Source organism: Pelodiscus sinensis, chromosome 1, assembly GCF_049634645.1.
Source record: "Pelodiscus sinensis isolate JC-2024 chromosome 1, ASM4963464v1, whole genome shotgun sequence".
NCBI lineage: Eukaryota > Metazoa > Chordata > Testudines > Trionychidae > Pelodiscus > Pelodiscus sinensis.
Window position 1 is genome coordinate 126,368,716 of NC_134711.1, and position 21,515 is coordinate 126,390,230.

The 21,515-nt window shown below is 41.1% G+C and overlaps 1 protein-coding gene across 20 annotated transcripts in view; it reads right to left on the reverse strand.

The window, feature by feature from the left end:
- Positions 1 to 21,515, reverse strand: part of TSPAN11 (tetraspanin 11) — a 271,525-nt gene that overhangs the window by 187,623 nt on the left and 62,387 nt on the right. For all 20 annotated transcript variants that reach the window (XR_012896381.1, XM_075900444.1, XM_075900518.1 and 17 more), the window contains one exon: positions 920 to 1,017. Coding sequence is in view for 19 of the 20 variants with exons in the window: in XM_075900444.1 (XP_075756559.1) it covers positions 920 to 1,006 (87 nt within the window). In the remaining variant the exon portion in view is untranslated. The remainder of the gene's footprint in view (positions 1 to 919; positions 1,018 to 21,515) is intronic.

A 21,515-nucleotide genomic window follows, 5' to 3' on the forward strand; every position in this document is an offset into this window, starting at 1 on the left:
TTCAGCCCATTCAGAATGATCCACACCATTTAAAAAAAAAAAAAAAAAACTATCACAATCTGAGAAGAATGATGTCTATGCTGGTTGAAAAGCGGTGCTTAGTTAATATACATGAAATGGCATAGCAAAGCCATTAGAAGTGCCTCAATTACTTGGTATCCAATTTGAAGCACCTTCCTCTCTTCCCCCATCAACTAGTGACCCAAAAGCTGTTCTCCAAGCACAACATAAAACTGAATTAAAATGTGATGTCCAAAAGGATGTAGAAGACATTATGAAAAAGATTAAAATATCATTGTAGATTACTAATGTCTTCTCCAATCTTGTTTCCAGAAACAAGAGGAACTTAACATGAACATCCAAACCATTTAAGTCTTCTAGCAAGACTGTCCTTCTAATACTAGAAGCTTAAAGAGGATTTTCAAAGAACTTTTCTTTCTTGTGGTGTAGTGAATTGTCCTTTATTAACACCCCCAGTCTTCACACTATCAGATATAATTTGCAGTTCATTAGTTTTCAGACACAGCTTTTTAACATCTTTTTCCAAAGAAATCAATATAAGAACCACTAAATCTTTTGATCTACTCAACTCCAAATAGAAGATTCTAAAGCTTGAACAGCTGTTAATATTAAATATAATGATGTACTAAGGGATAAAGTGAACAGAGGCAATATGTAAGGAGCATGAAAAGTCTCCAAGTAAGCCATGGCTGAAAATGATTCTGAAAATAGTAAGGAAACAAGGGAAGCTGTTCATTTAACTCCATAATTTTCAGGTCCTGTGGAATCAGGAAATACATGCTTTTCTACACCCTCTCCTTCCTTTTGCAACCACTTGTTAGAAGGCATTTTTATCAAGATGAACAGAGCATAAAGAAATACCGGTAATTCTGCAGAATTACCAAGAAGTCACACTTACCCAGAAGAAGAAATTAAACACAAACAAGAGATATTTCAGATAAACAGTCATCCAGTCATCTTGCTCGGCTTTGTTAAAATGGGACATTGTTGGAGTTCCTAGAAACAAACAAACAAACAAACGATAAGTGTACACACCCTACATTTTCAAACTGATTATTCCTCCCCCCAAAACCCTCAGACACATCCTTTTGTTCTAGAACAGAATGTAAGGTAAAGTTCTACACTGAAAAGTGACTTTAAAATAGCATTATGAGGCCAGGTTTTGATGATTTTTAGATCAAATATGCTCAATTTGCAAATTAAAAAAGGTATGTTTTCTGACTTCCAATCCTGTAAATTCACATTGACTTCAGTGTCAAGCTGGGTTCTTTTCTTTTTGTCAGCTTCACCACTAACTGTCTGCATACAAATCTTCATCGGCTCCCATGGTTCTCAGCAACATATGTAAAATGTCCACTGAATTAGAAGAACTGTAATTACATTATAATTCTATTATCTGACTTTCCTTTATCCAAAACCCCCAGTTATCCAAATCTGTAGCATGGTCCCCCATGTAGCCCTATTTTAGTTGATAGGGCTTCTGGTTATCCACATATCCAAAATTTTGGATGTCCCCAGGGCACTCGGATAATGGAGATTACTGTATTAGGAATTCAGTCATGAGATTCGTTACTGATAGATGGGAAGAACTGGAATCTAGGTGCATCCCTCTGAGAGTGCTGGGTCTACATGGTGAATAAGTGTAAAATACAACGAAAACAAATTAAAGTCAGAAGGTTGAAATGCAGGAAGAATTTGTGGAAAGATCAATCAGGTTAAATAATATCTACTGGGCTAGAAAGATAAGAAGAATTGATGTTCCTAGGTAAAGACTTTGTTAATTGGAAGCTCAGGACTGAAAGAATCCATGATTTAATTTAATCACACACAGAAATCCCTTTAGACAACTCAAAAACCATAAATGACAACAGGCAAATGTCAAGTCAAGGTTCATTTTTATAAACTACACAAAACACTCCAGTATAGTATATAAATGTCTGAATTAAGATTATCCAAATAACCAATTGCACCATGCTCAATTTTCCTTCTAATTTTTTCCATCCATGTGTGGAATACATTTTGTTATATTCACTGAGGTACGTGTGAATGTGCTCCACCAGTAGAAACACATGCCGCCAGCTGTGGGCACTCTTAATCAGCTGGGTGACACTTGAATCTCTCCTGGGTGGCTGCCCAAGCTCTCAGTTTACAGGGAATATTGACCACTCTAGAAACAAATTCTGAGACAACTGTATCTATTCCTTACACAGCTTCATCTTGTTTCAGGAATATTTCCAGCCTAAAAAAGCTTTCAGAGAATGTGGATCACCAGGAAATTTAAAAAGCTTGATCACTCTGAAACTTTGTGTGATTTGTCCAAAGCTTTCTAGAAACTTTTTTTTTTGCAAGGATAAGATCTGGCATGAGAACTCCAACATGGATTGGTTTCATTCTGAGGAGATCAAGAGGTATTAAAAAATTAGGTTTACAAGAGGAGGGTAATGGACTAAAATAATAGGAGGAATTTTCACTTCTCCAGACTGTCTGCATTTTTAGAAAGTTATACACAATGTATTGTAGTGTATATCAACAAAATGTGAGTTAGATGAGTGGTATATGTACCCAGATAGCACTTAGAGGTCTTCTGAAAGTATATCCACTCATCTAGTTATTTGCCTAGTTTTACCAAAAGGCTACATAAAAAGCACTAGTAAAGTCAGTACAAAGTAAGTTTCATACATACAGTGACTTGTTATACTGCTCTATATACTAAATGTAATTACAATGTTTATATTCTAGTTGATTTGTTTTATAATTATTTTTACCATATAAGTAAGCAATTTTTCAGTAATTGCATGCTGTGACACTAGTATTTTTATTTCTGTCTTTGTAAGCAACTAGTTTTTATGTGAGGTGAAACTTGAGAATATGCAAGAAAAGTCAAACACCCAAAAGAGGTACAGTAGTCTGGAAAGAGTCTGAGTAAGGATGTTAAATTGCGGTTTATTGACTAATCGAGTAGACAATGGAATTTCCATTGACTATAGGAAACCCCAAATTGCAACCGCCAGAGTTGCAACCTCCCGCATTTACAACTATTTTTTGAAGTGCAGAAGGGCTCAAAACCACCCAACATACGTTCTTGGCCTGCTTTTACGACGGCATACGGCGCCTATCATCAATGAGGGCTCAAGTTACGATGTCTCCAACTTGCGACGCTTCCCCAGGAACCAATCGCGTCACAAGTCATGGGTCGCCTGTACTCGACTAGTCGATAGGCACGTCCAAATTCCTCTTTTCAAGTGTACATTTCAAAACAGGCAGCCAGGAGTCAGTGGGACTTTCCCAGTGGAGGCTCTTGTGCATTTCAAAGCCATGGAGCCCAGAGTCAGCTTTGAAATGCCGCAGGGAGCCCGGGATCGGTTGGGGAGTCCCCAGCTGACCCCAGGCTCCATGGTGCTGCCCCTTTGAAACACAGAGGTGGAGATGGAGTCCCCAACTGACCCCAGGTTCTGGAGAAATGTCACTCGCAACCCAGGGTTAGCTGGGGAGTCCCCAGCTGACCCCGGACTCCATGGTGCTTCAGCGTTTTAAAGGAGCAGCGCTGCACAGCTGAGCCACGGATCAGCTGTGCAGCAGCTGCTGCTTTGAAGTACCCCTCCTCCCCGGCCCCCTTTGCTGTTTCTATATCATAGGGGCAGCAAGGAGGGGGAGGGAGGAAAGTCGGTCGACTAGTCAACAGACTATCTGATAAGCAAATGCTTACCGGATAGTCAACTAGTCCTTAACATCCCTAGTTGAGAGCCAGCAGGTTAGGTAATACTACCCAGTAAGCATTACCTAGTAAGGTTAACCAGATACCCATTCACATCCTAAATAGGAACTGGTCTTGTATTTTTATTAATAAATTCAAAGATACAATATGCATCTGGCATCAAAATAGAAGAAATAGTTAAGACTTAGAGGAATGGATTAGGCAAACAGACTCAAAGGTGGAATATGAAATTAATGTAGAATGATGTGCATAGGTAGAAATGATTCCCAAGGTAAATACAGTTTTACATTACAACAAATGAATTAATGAGGCAGAGGAACAGGCACCGGGTGTACTGGCAAACTGAAACATTACATTTTTGGTCAACTGTGTAAAGTACTAGTAGTAGTAGTAGTAGTAGTAGTAGTAAAGAAGTCAACCAAGTAGGGAATACTAGCTGGACTTACCCAGCGTTGCCTGGGAAATGAGAAGAACAAATTGTAGGAAATTTACGAAAGGAGGGGACCCTGAGCCAGGGGACCCCCAGAGCCACAGTCCCTGGGGGCTGATGGCTCCTGGCCCACACCTGACCCTGTGAGAGCAGCAGGACCCTCCTCCCCGCAGGACCAAGCAGCCAGCCCCCAGGAGAACAGTACACAGTCATGTGGCCAGTAGCAAGGGGACTTCTCTTTCCAAGGTTGGCTCAGGGATCCACCCGCCCTGCCTTGGCAAGCAAAAGCTCAGAGCTCATATCTAACCCTGACGTCTGGAACCAGACACAGAAGAGCCCCACTCACAATACGAAGAGCAGCTGGCTGGTTTCACAGCAGTGTAACACATTGAAGGTTTAACCCAGCCCCTCCGCCCTGTGCTGCAGCAGGCACACTGATTCCTTCTGCTCGGATAAGCCCAGCAAGCTGAGCAGAAAGGCTGCCGGCTTTGGTTTTGGTTTCCGGGGGGAGGGGCAGAGGGGCTGGCAGGTGGGGAGCAACCCCGGGTGGAGGGAAGGTTATACGCAGGAGGGGTGCCGCAGCTCGTGCCCGGGGCTGCAGGTGCCGCGGGGGGCAGGGCAGGTGCCCGAGCCATTGTGCTCATGGGGGGGGGCACTGAGTGCCGGGGGGAGGGTCAGTTATGTAACCTCGCAGGCGGGAGGGGGTTAGTCCTGGGAGGCTACACACAGGGGGGCACCCCAGCTCGCGCCCGGGGCCTTAAGTGCCGCGGGGGGCAAAGCGGGACCCCAATCGGGTCCAAAAATACCTTAAAACCTTCTCCTGGAGGAAAGGTTAACCCATGCAAAGTTTGGTTGCGGGAGCTCTTATAGTGTCCAAGTTATTAGTGCAGAAACTTACAAACATTCTCCTTTATATATTAGATAGGGTGGTACTTGGACAGATGTGGTGGAAGAAAATCAGATTCTCTGTCTATGTGGGGCACAGGGTGGCAGTTAGGGAGGTGGTGGGGAAGGGGAGGATGGTGGCAGTGTGCAAAAGAGCCAACCCTGCTCCCCCTTCCTCCTCCTCTCTCTATCCCCCACTTGTGTCTGGCCCGGCACCAGTTTTAACCATCAGCGCCCTTTTCCACGCCGACATCCCTTCTCTCCCCAGGTCCACCTGCCCGCCGGTTTGCACGCCGGCTGAGGCATGCCTGCGCCGTGAGGGCGGTCCTCCACGCGCTGCCTCTGCACAAGCGCCACAGGCCCAGAACAGCAGCAGCCTAAGAGCACATTGCCACCAGCGGAGTTAGTGCCGGTAGGGGCGGGGGGGAGGGGGGCCCCCGTCACACCCTCCCACCGTACCTTAAAAACCTTCTCCTGGAGGAAAGGTTATCCCACGCAAAGTTTGGTAGCGGTAACTCTTATAGTGTCCAAGTTATTAGAGCACAAACAGTCTCCTTTATATATTAGATTATATAAATCCAAGGATATTGTGCTATCACTGGGAGCATGTGATTTTTCACAGCACTGATTAAATTGTATTTGAAATTGTCCATTTCTGACCCATCAAAGCAGAAGACAGTAAAAATAAGTCAAATAAATTGATAAGTGGAAAGGATGGATTTACAGATAAAACAAGATTGTAAAACAATGGAGGGAATACTTTATCTTGAAAAGGGGGCAGGATTAAGGTAGTTAAAAGATTATAACATTGAACCTGATGATACTGAAGAAAACAGAAATAGAGGAAACGGGTTTAAATGAAGAGGCATTGTTGATAAGCAGAATTTAAAATTGTATTATTTTAAGAGAATAGCTAAAATGAACTTCTACAGAGGTAGTGGAGTCAAGTGGTAATAATGTATTTATGCAAAAATTGGAGGACTATCTGGAATTTGATAAATTCTATTTTGAAAGTGATTATGTAAAAATTGCACCTTCCTACTCAACAGATCTGCTCTGTGTTTATTCAAAGTCACATCTATTTACATGGAACATAAAAATAAGTTTTTACAACTTTTATTCCTGTTCTCCCTGCAGAGCCCACACAATTCAGAAAGGGAACATGGATTCTGTTCCTTCTTGTGCATCATCAGCAAAGTTGCTGAGAAAGATTTAGTCAGTTACACCTGGGAAATGGATTGGAACTGAGGCTACTGGGTAAAATTCTACGGACTGTGTTATACAAGTCAGAAAAGCTTATGATAATTGTTCCTTTTGGCCTTAAAATGTAAAAGTGAATCCTGGCTCCACTGAAGTCAATTACTTTTGCCACTGACTTCGCTGGGGCCAGAATTTCATACAATGAATCTATGAAGCGCCATTAACACCTCATACAGAGGTGTCACAAGAGGGAAACAATTGAAGAAAATGGAATTGCACAGGTGTGTAACGAATGTCAGAATTTGGCCTCCAAAGCTTTTATGTACAGTGATAGTTAGGGATATGAAAGTGGAACCGTGTAAACAGTTAACTGATGAGCCTGGGCTCATCGATTAATGTTCTCAGTTACACATAGGCTCCTGGTATATGAGGGGAGCTGGCTTAAAAGCTGGCTCCCAGCAGGTAATGACTCTCAAAGACCTGCCTGCCATCCCATGCTGCTGCCTTCCATACAGACGCAGTCGCATGGGGTGGCAGGCGGAAGCTGGCTCCCCGCATGTACTAGCTCCCCCGCATGTAACCGTTGAAGTCTCCATTACACAGTTACTTATTTACTCGTATTTTAACATCCCTAGTGATAGTTGAGAAATAACCCACATTCAACCTCAGAACTTACATTGAGTGGATAGTCAAAATCCTTCCACAACTAGAAATCACTAGTTTATGTATGGGAAAACTGGATTTAGAAAATTGTGATGGTCATAGTCACGTTCTATAAAACCAGGATTAAAAGTAGGGATGTTAAAATTCAGGTAACCTGCTAACCGCGTAACTGGTGAAAATTTTCAGCTGTTACCTGGTTACATGTACCTGCAACACGAAGCGGCAGCCAACTCCCTGGGAGCCGGCTTTTGCATACCAGCTCCCACCTGTTGCCCCATGCTGCCGCATCTAACCGTTTGGATAACAGAAACTCATACTTATTGGTTACCTGTTTAAACTGCTACACTGGTACATCTCAAATTAGAACTCAATCCTAATTGATTTAATTTGCTTCTATTTGAGTCCAAAAATCACTTCCACTAGCTGAAATTTGAAACTATGTTACAGAGTGAGCCTGTTTAGCTCACTACATAGATTGTAAATTATTAAGAGCAAGGAGTGTCTTTGTTGCTTTGTGTTTGTTCAGCACCTAATAAAATGAGGTCCTGTTCCACGACTGAGGTTTCTAGACACTAACACAATACAAATAACAGTCCCAAATAACAGTATGCTTTATAGTGTCTTCCCTTTCTATATTACTGGAGGGGAGATTCTAAAATGTAACCCTTGTCAGTTATCCTTAAAACACAGGAATATGAAAACTGATCCTACGAAAATTAACACAATCCCTTCCCTTTCATCCTTCAGTGAATGAATATTCCAACTGATGTACAGAAACTGAAAATTAAAATCCTTGCTTATTACTGAAGTTGCTAATGACACATCCTTTATCTTTGAAAATGCTTCATTTCCTTTATCTGGAAGTAAATATTTCCTGTAAAGACACTTCAACGAATTAGGTATTTCAATCAAAACTGATTCAACACTTCTATCCTCTCTTAATCTTTGCTATTTATCATTCGACTTATCACTTCACAGCCATGTTTTTTGAATCTCAGCAAACACTCGGCTTGGGTTCAATTTGCATCATAATAAAAAACACAAACCAAACTGCCCCTTTCTATCCAATCTACATGCTGCAAAAAATCCAAGCTTGTTAAAAATCTGAAAGTTCCTCAACACTCACCCCAATATTCACAAGCAAAGAGGAAATAGTCTATTAAAAGTGATGTTTTTCGTAAGGTGATCTGTCAAATACAATTTATTTTTTTCTTAGTTTCCACTTGGAAATGGAAGTGAAATAAGCCAAAGCACATTAGGAAATGTTAGTGCATAGAAGGGGTTTCACAGACATTTAATGCATGGCATGCTAGGGCACTGTAGATTTACATTGCAGTTTGCCACATACTAACAGAAAATCCAGACATGCCTTGAGCTCAAAAGAAAGTTAAATCACATTGAACATTTGACTTTGTAAAAAACTGCCCTCTTCCAATCAGAGCCACACGTAGGATGAAATTCAGCCCCTTGTAAAGGGCATATACCTAAAGCAAACACACCACTTAAGTCTTCAAAAAAAGGTCTTGCATGGTTTTACATAGGTCACTGGTTAGCCTTCTCTTCTCAGTTAAGAGGGTGCATTTTAGGCCTTCAAATGCCACTGCAGAACTGCTCAGCAGGGTCTGACTTGGTGGTCAGAGTAGAGTAGGGGTCAGATATCACACCAAGGCTATGTCTACACTGGCAGGTTATTGCGCAAAATGGCCGTTCTTCCGGAAAGCGTCCACACTGCCCACCCGCTCTTGCGCAAGAAGATTTACAGTATGGTGTGGTAAGAGAGGGCTTCTTGCACAAGAGCTACGCTCTTTTTTAACAGGTGTAAGCCCTCTTGCGCAGGAGCTCTTGCACAAGAGGCCAGTGTGGAGGCTCCGCAGGGATTTCTTGTGCAAGAAAGCCCTATGGCTAAAAGGGCCATCAGAGCTTTCTTGTGCAAGAGAGCGTCCACACTGCCATGGGCGCTCTTGCACAAAAGCACAACTTGCACAGGGCAATATGGATGTTTTCTTGCGTAAGACTTCTTGCACAAGAACCCTTGCGCAACATGTTGTTGAGCAAGAAGCTGCCAGTGTAGACACAGCCCAAGTGTCACAGCTAAGTTACAGTTAGAAGTCACACCAAGGGTCAAGGGGGATGGAGGGAGGGTCAGTAAAAGGAGGCAGGACAAGGAAGAAGAAACAGGAACAAGGGGTGGTACAAAGAATAAGGAGCAGAAACCAGTGGAGGAGGCAAGAACCTGGTCTCAGAGGTCTGGCCAACAGCAGGCTTAGCAATTAATTGCTCAGACAAGAGGTATGGCATGAACAAGACGCTTGATGCTAAATGGTATCGTATCAACTGCTAGTCAGGTGAACTCTGTATAGGGGGCACAAATCCTCTGTTTGTGGGTAGTCAGCAGCAGTTTCCTTGTCTAGACTTGCAGTGTGGTGGTGGGACACAGAGGGTAGGCTTGGCAAACCTAAGGGACCTGAAATGCAGGACACTGCCACCGAATCAGGCTGAGTTTTGAAAGTGAGGTTTGACTATATCCTCTAGTGATAGGAGCTTCCCAAAGTGATGGCCCAAGCAGTCTCTCTGTTGCAACGTTGCGTCACAACATTCTTTCCCCAAGCACAGAAAAAGCACTTGGATCTTCCAAAATGCATATATGTCAGGGGATGGTGGGCATGGGACAGGCTTCTTTTGACAGAAATTAGTGCATTTACAAGTGTATTTTAATGCTGTGCAAACGACAGCTTGAGAATTTTGCTTGCTTTCAGGGTCATCTCCAGTTTAAATAAGGAATCTACTACTTGGTAATAAATATTTAGTATTGGTTTCTAAATTTTCCAAATCTTCAGCAAAGAGGGGGGAAAAAAAATCACATAGAAAAGGTTCCACTGTAAAGTGAAAGTCCCAAACCACTTCACTGCATTTCAGCTCCACTTATAGGCACAGACTAACCAGTAAACACCTATTTAACAATGACCTTAGGCATGCTTGAACCCTATTGATGTTTGAGTCCCATTGACTAAAACAGGATTTAAACATATATAAAATTACTGTGCAGCTAGGGTAATATCAAAAAAGATTACAGATTACTCTGCTACAGCATTATGGAATAAAACAAGTGGGATTTACTTTTATAATCAGAGTCAATGGACACTAATTGGCCAATTTCATGTAGGCCAAAGGGTGTCTGGAGGAGGAACTTAAATGTGGCGGTAGGAGCTTAAGGATCAATTTAGGGAAAGTGTTTCATACATAAAAGGTGAAGTGGTAGAAAGCATGAAGACATTTCTGGGAGAATCAGACAGGAAATCAAGACTAGAAACCTTGAGGGGTCACAGGATGAAGTGATAAAACAGAAGGTCAGCTAAGTGGGAGAAAAGAGTTGTGGAGGACTCTGAAAGACAGCACAAGAAACAAACTGGATTTTGAGGAGAAGGAGCCACCAGTGGAAGGATTCAAAGGGCAGGGCAGAATTTCAGACAGACAGAAGAGAAGTACAATCGGTGTCAAGGAGCCAGAGAGAAAGAAACTGAAGTACTCAGATCAGTGGATGATAAGGGCTCAAAACCAAGGGTGCCATTTGGGGGGGACGGGCTAGAGGGGTCAGTAGTTCCCTCTGAAGTTTGAACCCTGGATTTAAAATGTGAGGTCTGCTTAAAGTACATGCCCTCGTCCCAGAGGCAGCTCTTAACTGCAAGGGAGTTTGTGCTGCTCCCAGCTTTGCCTTTGAAAGAGGCAGGGTGATTAACTTAACAAAAGGCTTTGTTATTCAAGTAATTGAAGGTTTCTTAGAGCACTATCAAAACATTGCAGGGTACTCCACTTAAGATAGGGGGGAAAAAGATCTGCATTTGGACACTTCCGTTAAATTTCTCATAAATGTTCTCGAAAAAGCGCTAAATAGTGAGGTGGCAAAATTTGCAGATCATACAAAATTACTCAAAATAGTTAAGTCCAAAGCTGACTGCAAAGAGTTACAAAGGGATCTCACAAACCTAGGTGACTGGGCAACAGAAGGGCATATGGAATTCAGTGTTGATAAGTGCAAAGTAATGCATGTGGGAAAATATAATCCCAACACTGCATACAAAAATGATAGGGTCTAAAATAGCTGTTACCACTCAGGAAAGAGGTCTTGGAATCATTGTGGATAGTTCTCTGAAAACATCTGCTCAATGTGCAGTGACATCCTAAAAAGCTACCAGACTATTGGGAGCCATTAGGAAAGGAATAGATAACACAACAGAAAATACAATATTGACTCTATATAGAGTCATGATTTGTCCGCACTTTGAATACTTCATGCAGATCTGGTCACCCCAGCCGAAAAAGATATATTGTATTTGGAAAAGGTACAAAAAGGGCAACAGAAAGGATTAGGGGTAAGAAACAGCTTCCATCTGAGGGAAGATTAACAACGGGACTTTTCAGCTTGTAAAATATATGACTAAAGGGATCCGAGGAGGGTATGATAGAGGTCTTTAAAAAAAATAAATAAAAAAAAAAATCATGGATGGTGTGGAAAAAGAGAATAAGGAAATGTTATTTATTCCTTCACTAACAACACAAGAAGCTCACCCAATGACATTTATAAGCAGCAGATTTAAAAAAACAAACAAACAAACAACATTACTATTTCTTCAGTGTTGACCTGTGGAACTGTTTGCCATGACATGGTGGAATGACCCATGCTATAACAGGGTTCCAATACAAACAAAATAAGTTCAAGGAGGCTCCTAGCCAAGATGGTGTTCCTACATTCTCTTTGCCAGAAGCTAGGAATGGGGAACAGGGAATGGATCATTTGATGACTGCCTCTTCTGTTCATGCCTTCTGAAGCACCTGGCATTGGCCACTGTTGGAAGACTGGATATTGGGCTAGATGGATCATTGGTCTGATCCAGTAAGGCCATTCTGGTGTTATTATATAGAGCCCAAATATAGCTGCTCCCTGTGAGGCTGATGACATTCTAAGAGGTTTGAAGCAAATGTATTTCCCTGAAGTCTGGAAGGTTTCATATGATTCTAGAATATTCTGGACCTTTGTAGGACATTAGTGAAAATGAATCCACATGCAGAGTTCCTAAAACATTTTACTTCAAATTTTCTCATCTGTAACCAACAACAAAAACAGCACGCTGGTGCTCCCTCTCCAAACATCTACCTAGGTCGCCAGCTCCTAAATTAGGACCTGCTTGTGGAGATGGTGCTTCATTCAAACTTTTGCACCATAAAGAGATGCCACTGGTTGGCTTTTTTACAGTGTAGCAGAAGGAGCAGCATGTGTAAACCATATTTCTTGAAGAGTAGCGTGAACTATTGGTGCCAAACTACATCAGTGTAAACACAGCCCTGAAGAAACAACTTCTGAGGAAACTTTTTAGAGGCTAGTTAGTTAAAGAGCAACCACAGTCCTTATTAACTATCTAGTCATTCAGTTCTCTCCACATCTGCTCAGATTTCTGGACACATCTAGTTCAGAGTAGGCACACTCAGAAGCTTAACATAATTATTAATGTAGCCACTCTCACATTAAGAGTATATCTCTTTATTAGCCGAGTCACTTGGTTTTGTTCCTTGTGCTTACAGATTTCAGTTAATATTTTCTGGCCATAAGAAAAATTAACACAAGGACATTTAGAGAGGTAAAATAAAGCTGTCGTGAAAGTGCAGATCCATCGAGAATATGACACTGTCCCATTCCTTTACTTCATGGCATGGTTAGGCTCAAATTATCTGGAATGACACTAGTCTGGGCTGAATAAAGGAAAAGGTGAGTTCATCTACAACATAGAATACTGATAGATAGCCACTGTAAAGGGTTGGGAAATTTTATGGTAACAGGGAAGAAGATGTTCAAGGGCTTGAAAAGAAAAATAACAGAATATTTTGGAGTTGTCTTGTGACGCGAGTAATTTTTTTTTTTTTAAACTGAGCCAAATATCGCTGTCACTTCAATGTGGGTAGAATGTAGCATGTTGTCTGTCTCTCTCTCATTTTCAAGGTCTCAGTGAAAGAGACCAAACACTCTGCTTTCATGATACATGCAGTTTTGCAAGACAGTTAGAAAACCAAGATGTGGGCCTTAATCCAACAGAGCACTTCACTAGGTGTGCTAAAAGTGAATGCTTAAGTGTTCTGCTCAATTACTGAGGCATACCAGGCAAAGAGGTGCTTCTTGCAATGCTTTCTGAAAGAGGCCAGGTTCATACTTAATGATATTTCCAGTAGCACAGATGGGCTACAGAGAAGGCTCATTTAATGACTTAAGTAAAGGATCCTGCAACGGAAGAAAAGTAGTTATCAAATAAAGTTCATACCCTTGATTCTTAAGTTTTTGGAACATAACCCCACAACTGCCTAATTACCGTATATACTCGAGTATAAGCCGAGTTTTTCAGCACAGTTTTTGTGCTGAAAAATGCCCCCCTCGGCTTATACTCGAGTCAGCATCTCGAGAACTGAGGCGGGCGGGCTCAGCGCGTCTCTGCCGCCGGCCGGGTCTAGCCGCGTGAGCCCGGAGCTCCGGCCCCGTTAACCGAGGCACTCGGGGCGGGGGGGCGCTGCCAGGAGCGGGCTGGGCTCCATGTGTCGGGGGCCGTCGCTGCACGGGGCGCTCGGAGCCTCTGCCGGCCGCTTGGGTTGCGGGTGCGCCTGCACGTGCTGCTCGGAGCCAGCGGCCTCGCCCCGGGTCTAGCCGCGTGAGCCCGGAGCTCCGGCCCCGGTAACCGAGGCGCTCGGGGCGGGGGGCGCTGCCGGGAGCGGGCTGGGCTCTGTGTGTCGGGGGCCGTCGCTACGCGGGGCGCTCGGAGCCTCTGCCGGCCGCTTGGGTTGCGGGTGCGCCCGCACGTGCTGCTCGGAGCCAGCGGCCTCGCCCCGGGTCTAGCCGCGTGAGCTGGTGCTGGGTGCTTTCTTGCAGGCGGCCCTTCAGGGGCTCATTGGATTGGTGGGAGGACTTTGAGGACTGTGTTGTGATCTTCTAATATTTAACATTACCGGTATTTATTTATTTATTTCTCCTACCAAGAAATCTTAAGCACTTGCACTGAATTTGTCCTAAAAGGTAAAACCCTGCATGTAAAGTTTATTGTCCAGTGAGATCTATTAGATGATCATTAATTAATATACAATCTCTCTCAACTTATGACGCTGAGCTGTATACTCCTTACACAATATGTGGAATACAGGGGATGGAGTGGGTGGATTCTATAAGGAGTGGGGCTTATGAGAAGTAAGAGGGGTCAAAAAGGAGGGACGGGGCCTGGCGCCCCCCATCCTAAAAATTCTTTTTTTTATCCTGTTAGAAATGGATCCCAATATTGGTACTTCTAATCCTGGACCAAAACAAAAACGCAGGTCATACGAAGCTGGTTTAAAACTTAAGGTTGTGTCAAGAGCAGAAGAAAGCAATAACAGTATTGCAAGTAGGGAATTTAGTGTTGACGAAAAACAAGTAAGGGAGTGGCGGAAAATGAAAGCTGACTTGGAAAAGATTCCAAAGGCAAAAAAAGCTCGACGTGGTTTAATGACTTCATATGGGGCTCTAGAGACTGAATTGCATAAATGGGTTATGGAGTGTCGTCAAAATGGTTACTGTGTAACACGCATGGGAATTCGCTTACGTGCCCTTCAAATGGCTAAAGATGACAAATTTAAAGCACCAGGCATTGAAAATTTTGTTGCATCAGCAGGATGGTGTACCCGCTTCATGAATAGGTTTGCCCTATGTTTGCGGCAAAGAACGAAGATTTCACAGAAGCTGCCAAAAGACCTTGATGAAAAAGTGGTGTCATTCCATTCATTCATCATAAAACAAAGATCCATAACTATGACCTGGGAGATATTGGGAATATGGATGAAACGCCTATGACCTTTGATCTTCCAAGCAACAGAACTGTGGCAAGTTTGGGAGACAAAACTATTTTACTAAGAACCACAGGAAATGAAAAAAACCATTTCACAGTCGTTCTGTCATGTTTGGCTAATGGAACTAAGCTGCGGCCTGTCATTATTTTTAAAAGAAAGACCTTGCCTAAAAAGGTCAAATTCCCACCACGAATTATAGTGCGTGCACATATTAAAGGCTGGATGGATGAAGACAGAACAAAAAAATGGCTGGAAGAAATTTGGAACGGACGACCAGGAGCAACCTTAAAGAAAAAACCATCATTGCTAGTTTGGGATATGTTCAGAGCCCACACATCTGATGACATAAAAAAATTGGCAAAGTCTTCTCAAGTTACTTTGGCAGTTATTCCAGGTGGGCTTACATCTGTATTGCAGCCCCTAGATGTGTGTTTAAATAAACCTTTCAAAGACCGTGTGCGAAAGATGTGGCATGAATGGATGTCATCTGGTCAAGCTCGACTGACAAAAGTTGGAAATCTGAGGAAGCCAGACATAGAATTGATAGCACAGTGGGTTCGTGATGCATGGGAAGAGATTCCAGAGGACCTGGTGCAACACGCCTTCAAGAAATGTGGCATTAGTAATGCTATGGATGGCAGTGAAGACAGCGCTTTGTATGAGAACGACAGCAGTGATGGTGATGACTGTGAACTCAGTGATGATGACAATGTCTATGCTGATAACCTCACACCAGCTGAAGCTCTGTTTGGACATACAGATGATGAGGAGGAGAACTCCAGTTTTGAAGGATTTTAGCTCTTGTGTGTTAGCTTGGTTGCTGATTGAGCTAAGGTTGTTGTACTTTTAAAGTTATGGTATTTTTGATACCATATTATTTTTGTTGACCCCCTTTTGCACTTACAGAGCTAGGTTATTGTTTTTCTTTGAAATAAATATTCATGTAATTTTATTGGTATCTATCTTCATTTTTTACATTTACCAGTAACTGCCTCATTTCCTACCCTAGGCTTATACTCGAGTCAATATTTTTTCCCAGTTCTTTGGGGTAAAATTAGGTGCCTCGGCTTATATTCGGGTCGACTTATACTCGAGTATATACGGTAAACAGATTTTACAAAGCATCCTTTAAATTTAAGGGCAGCCTTGCCTCAAAATGATGAGCTTGATTCTCTCACTTCGTTGACTTTAATGGATTTGATCCTGATTTTGAGTGGAGTTACACAGATGTAAATCTAGAGTTTGATTCTTGTAGTCCGGGACACTCTCATCTGGCAACATTTGTGGCCCGGATGACTACTGATATTGCTAGATCAGAGAGCCCCAGTAGCAGAGGGTGCCGTGGCAGGCAGAGCAGCAGAGCCCACAGCCAGCAGGGCATTAGGAAGCAAATCCTGTGGGGCCACCGAAGCTCAGTGGTGCAGCAAAGCCAGTGGGACCAGGGAGAGGAGTCCAGTGAGGAGGTTGGTGCCCCCCCCCCGGCACGGTCTGGCAAACTCCTTTGTCCATGACCGGTCAGGTCCCGAGGGTGCTGGACCAAGAAGATCCAACCTGTAGACAACAAAATCTTTTGATATATAGATATATATATATATATATATATATATACACACACACACACACACACACACACACACACACACACACTCCAGTTGTCCAGCATCCAGTGGTCCTGCACTCCTGCTAGTCCGGCACCACCTGGATCCCGGAAGTGCTCCAGGCAGCTGGACAATTGGAGCTGCTCTGCCCCGGGCTTCCAGGAGTCAGCCGCTGGTCAGTTTTAGCAGCGGCTGACTTGGGGATGCCTGGGGCAGAGCAACTGGGGGGCTGGGTTGGTCCAGTAGCACCGCCCCTTCAGAGCTGCGGGACCAACCCAGCAGCACCCCAGCTGCTCTGCCCCACGTGTCCCCAAGTCAGCTGCTGCTGAAACTGACCAGCGGCTGACTTCTGGAAGCCCGGGGCAGTGCAGATCGGGTCCTGCCAGGTTGGTCCCGCAGCGCCGCCCCCATCCCTCCCACCCCACACCCCTCATAGCCTCCCCTTCCGATAATCAGGCATATCTGATAATCCGGCACCCCCTGGGTCCTAAAGCTTCCGATAATCTGGCATTTTACTGTATGTAAATTCTTCTCTCATTTTTTCAGGCAATACACTTCAGTCATATTTGATTAAGATAAATCTGACTTTTCACTCCTAAAAACTTCTAAATTATACATAAACCTGGTGTTCTCACTGCTTATTGTTATGAACTACAAAACTTTAACTGTGCAAATGAAATGAGCCTCATATCTTTTGAAATTCTGTTCTCCATTATTTTCGTTTTACTGCATGGCTGGTTCTAAAAGAACAGGTGTCAAGAATTTGGGTCTTGATTAAATATAGATGAAAGCTCCTAACTATTCATACAGTGTCATGCATTTGCATGTGGTATTTTAAGAATATTGAGGTTTAAACCATATTAACAATGAGATTTAAAATACAGTCTCATAGACTTTAAGGCCGGAAGGGACAATCATGATCTAGTCAGATCTTCTGCAAACTGCAGGCCACAGAAATTTACCCACCCACTAATGGTAATAGAACTGTAACCTGAGTGAGCCACTAAAGTCCCCAAATAATGATTTACATACTTCAAGTTACAGAGAAGCTATCATTTACACTAGTTTAACATGTAAGTGGTCCATGCCCCTTGCTGCAAAGGAAGGCAAAAACCCTTCAGGGTCTGTGCCAATCTGTGAGATTCTCTCCCTCTGTAGTTTGCCAGTCAATTCTTTCACCATTGTTTCATCTATTGATATGCAACACTGGTCAGCTTCCATCAGCCTTTCTACTGACACTAAACTAGATAAAAACAGCTCTTTATATAGCCTTTACATTTTATTTAAGCACATGTAAATGAAAATTTAGAAATAAAAATAATTCAAGGCTTCTTATCTTTAGATTTCTATAGACAGACTATCCAAGGGATCAAGGGATAAGTAAAAGGTCCTCTTTGATGCTCTGCATGAAATAAATCTCTTCAATTCCCTGCTCTGGGAAATAAATAAGTTTACGAACTGCTATTTTTACCAAGCATACGTCTATAGAAATACCAGACAACCAATCCTATTGGCATGGATTTTCACTGGTGTAAGTGATTAAACCATAACCTGGAATTTAGTAAATACAGGTCTCTCTCTCTCTCTCTAAGCTATGCTATCTCTGGATGGTGAACAAGTGTGAAAAATTAGTAAAAATGTATTTTAAGCACCGAAGTGAGGAATGATGCTTGTGAATACACACAGGTAGCATCAGGTCTGTTGGTAACAAGGTGCCATTTTTACACAGTCACTTGTCAGAACAGAATCAAACTTCAAGAACCAACAAAAACTGCAGTATTACAAAATTATGAACTCAAACATATTAATAATTCACATCCATTAAAATGCCTTGATTATAAGAAAATACAAAAACTGTATTAACTCAGACAACTTTGTGCAGTGATTTGTAATTTCAAATGTACTACACTTTTTTTTTGTAAAAAACTTGAAAGGATGTGAAGATTTCAATATTTTTTATTAAAAGTTCTTCAGTGGTGAAATCACAAGTTTTAAAGGGGTAAAGATGCAGTACAAAATATCCCCGTCTGAGAATTAAATTTCATGTGTACACAACCGTATCAGAGTCTGGGCACTTAGAGTACTGAAATAAAACAGCCAGCCTATTACAAAAAGCCACTCACTCAATTCACCTTTCCAAAGGAAGCTCAGTTAGAAAATTTACCTTTTAATCATGTTTAGCAAAGCAAGAATGGGAGTCTGTTATATCAAGATTTATGGCCAAAATCAAGGCAATGATAATTAGCCAAAAGGTTAATTCCTCGATGATATCATTCAAAAACGACCAACAGTTGGTCTACTGGCTTTTGTCAGAAGTTGAAGCCATATCAACTAGACAGTCTGTGGGAGATTAAACAAGTTTACAAATGAGTCCAAGAAATTACACTGGCAGCTGAGATATTGCAGTATAGAAAAGTCAGTTTGCTGAGATACATTCAGATTTCCTTCTAAATTAAAAAAAAAAAAAAAAAAAGATGACTTTAGATTACATTTTGCTTCTTATCACAAGTGTATCTTATGATTCTCTGTCCATTGATCATTACTGATTCTATGTGACTAACATGATGTTATCGTCAAATTTAAAAGTGAACAGATTTTTTTTCTGTTATTTTGCAATATAAAATTGATCTTCTCAAAAAAAAAAAAAAAAAAAAAAAAAAGATTTGAAATAACATACAGAACTGCCTTGGGACAAAATAATGAATACTCCTTGGGCAGGAATACAAACAAGTCAAAAGACAAACTGTTTTGTCTCGTGCATATACTTAACTGACGCAGAACTGTGTTGTTTTTATTAATGCACAGAGTGGTATTAATTTCACATTTAGCTGAAGTCACGGAGGGAGGGAGAGAGGAAGTGTTCCCTCTTTAGATCACCAAAAAATAATCAATAGTTTATACAGCTTTCTGACAACTGATCCCTTAAACAACATATACTCAAGCTTGGACATTACAGTACTGCATACACAGACCGCTACTTTGTCTTAAGGAGCTGCATGCAACACAGTTGCTGTAAAACCTGCAATTTTGTTCTTTGAACTATTTTATACAACATGACTCTATAAACCCCCAAAAGCAAACATCCCACTTAAGACTCAATGCATCTGTATTCCTTAAGAATAATAAATGCAACAAATATTAAGTACTTTATGTGAAGAAGAAATAAAAACAAAATGTTTACACCTTTTAAACTAGAAATAGGTTGTTGGATTATTAGAGAGGACAGTCTGAGCTGGCACAGAACTAACGATAAATATCAAAACACTACAATCTGTATTGACTGTTGTATGTGGTGCTCTAATTTTTAAAACTCCTTGATTAAATTAAGCTTTCTAGAACACTTGTGAAGTATTACAATTCATTTTACAGGGTATTTGCAGGCAAAACAGGGGAATCAGTAAGAATGTTTGTTAAATAAAGGAGTATTTTAAGCAATAATCTGCCACTCTCAAAGGGTAGAATTATATTCTTTTTATCTTTCAGAAAAAGCTGGTTCCAGCTAAAAAATAACCATGAATCAACTGTCGCAACAAGATTGTATTTTATGTGTGTGTTTGTTTTGTGGTATTTGTCTTATTGCTAGACTTGTAAGTTTGTCCTATATGTCATGTATGTTGCCAGTATTGTATGCTGTGTGTCACGTAACTATTTTCTAAATTTCATTTTGTTATAACAAAAGTCAATTTTATACCCCCCCTTTCAAAAAAAAACTAAGTGGTACCACACTATTTTATATCATGGTTGGGGCATAATCATAATATTGTTAATACCATTTTTTCAAAGTTCAAAAAGGTTTCATTAATATATGTCCATATATTTCTTCCTCAACAAATAAAGCAATTGCAAACCAAAAAAATCTCTATTATTAATTACAGAGTTTTTTATTCAAAAAAAATGTTAGGGGAAACCTCAGTAGGTAAGTGTGATATTGACAAAATATCATTTCTTATAAATTTGTTGGCATTTTTTAAATAGAGTTATAAAATTGCTGTAGTTAAATTGTTAAAAAACACAACTATTTATGCATAAAGCTAATTAAATATTTCAACAGGCTTAAATGTAAAACAAGCAAACAAACAAAATGTTTATTCTGTCAATTAATTTAAGCCATTTAAGGTTGCATCCTACAGATACCAGAAGATCTCACCATAAAGACACCAGAAGATAATGGGTATACACCAGAAGATAATGGGTTCAAGTATGGAGAAAAAGGAAATGTTTCATAAATAAGAGCCTAAGTCTACTATACAGGGACATTTAAATTGGCACTCAGAAATCACTGTTAACTTAAAGTTGGCTACTGTGTAAAGTGAACAGTAGTACTTCTGTATCACTGTATTATTGCTGTATTGTATTACTGATGTACATAATTTATAATATGCATAACATTGCTAAACAACAACAAAAAGGTAAACCAAAAGTTGCACAGTATCTATACATTAAACAAACAAATTCACTGTTAGCATAACTCACAATTTAAGGTCAAACAAACAACAAATAGTCTTTAAGATGCTACTAGACTAACAAAACATGTAGATGGTGGTATGAGCTTTCGTGAGTACAACCCACTTTTCCTAACTAAAGCACATATTATTCAAAACAATCCTGTTCAGTATCTGGGCACCAATACTAAATCCTGACACAAAAAACATTTAATAAAATGGTTACTGTCCATTCACTAGATTATCTAGAAAACAACATCCAAAACAAACCAACCAACCAACCTGGCTCTATGTCAACTACTGGCGTATCACAAAGCAGTGTTTCCAATGGAACAAAGAAACTAGCTATTCCTGTTTTCTGCCCAGCAAAGCTTATACCAAAAAGCAACAACCAGCAGGAAAAGTAACCTATAAACATAAATAGACAGTACTGTAAGGTAACCAATTATATATAAAGGCCTCATTTGTATAATGTCACTACTCCAATTTTCTGTTTTACTTCTTACACATGTAGTCTTGGGGGACACCTATAATAATGCTTATCCCAGGATAGCAAAATACTCAGCCTATAACTAATAATGGTAACTGTAAAAACCCTAACAGGAGTGTGTTCCTATCATTGCACTAAATTGAAAAAACCCCCACAAGCTACCACATCATAAATTTATTTATTTATATAATTATGCTTGGCTATAAGGTGGTGTCAT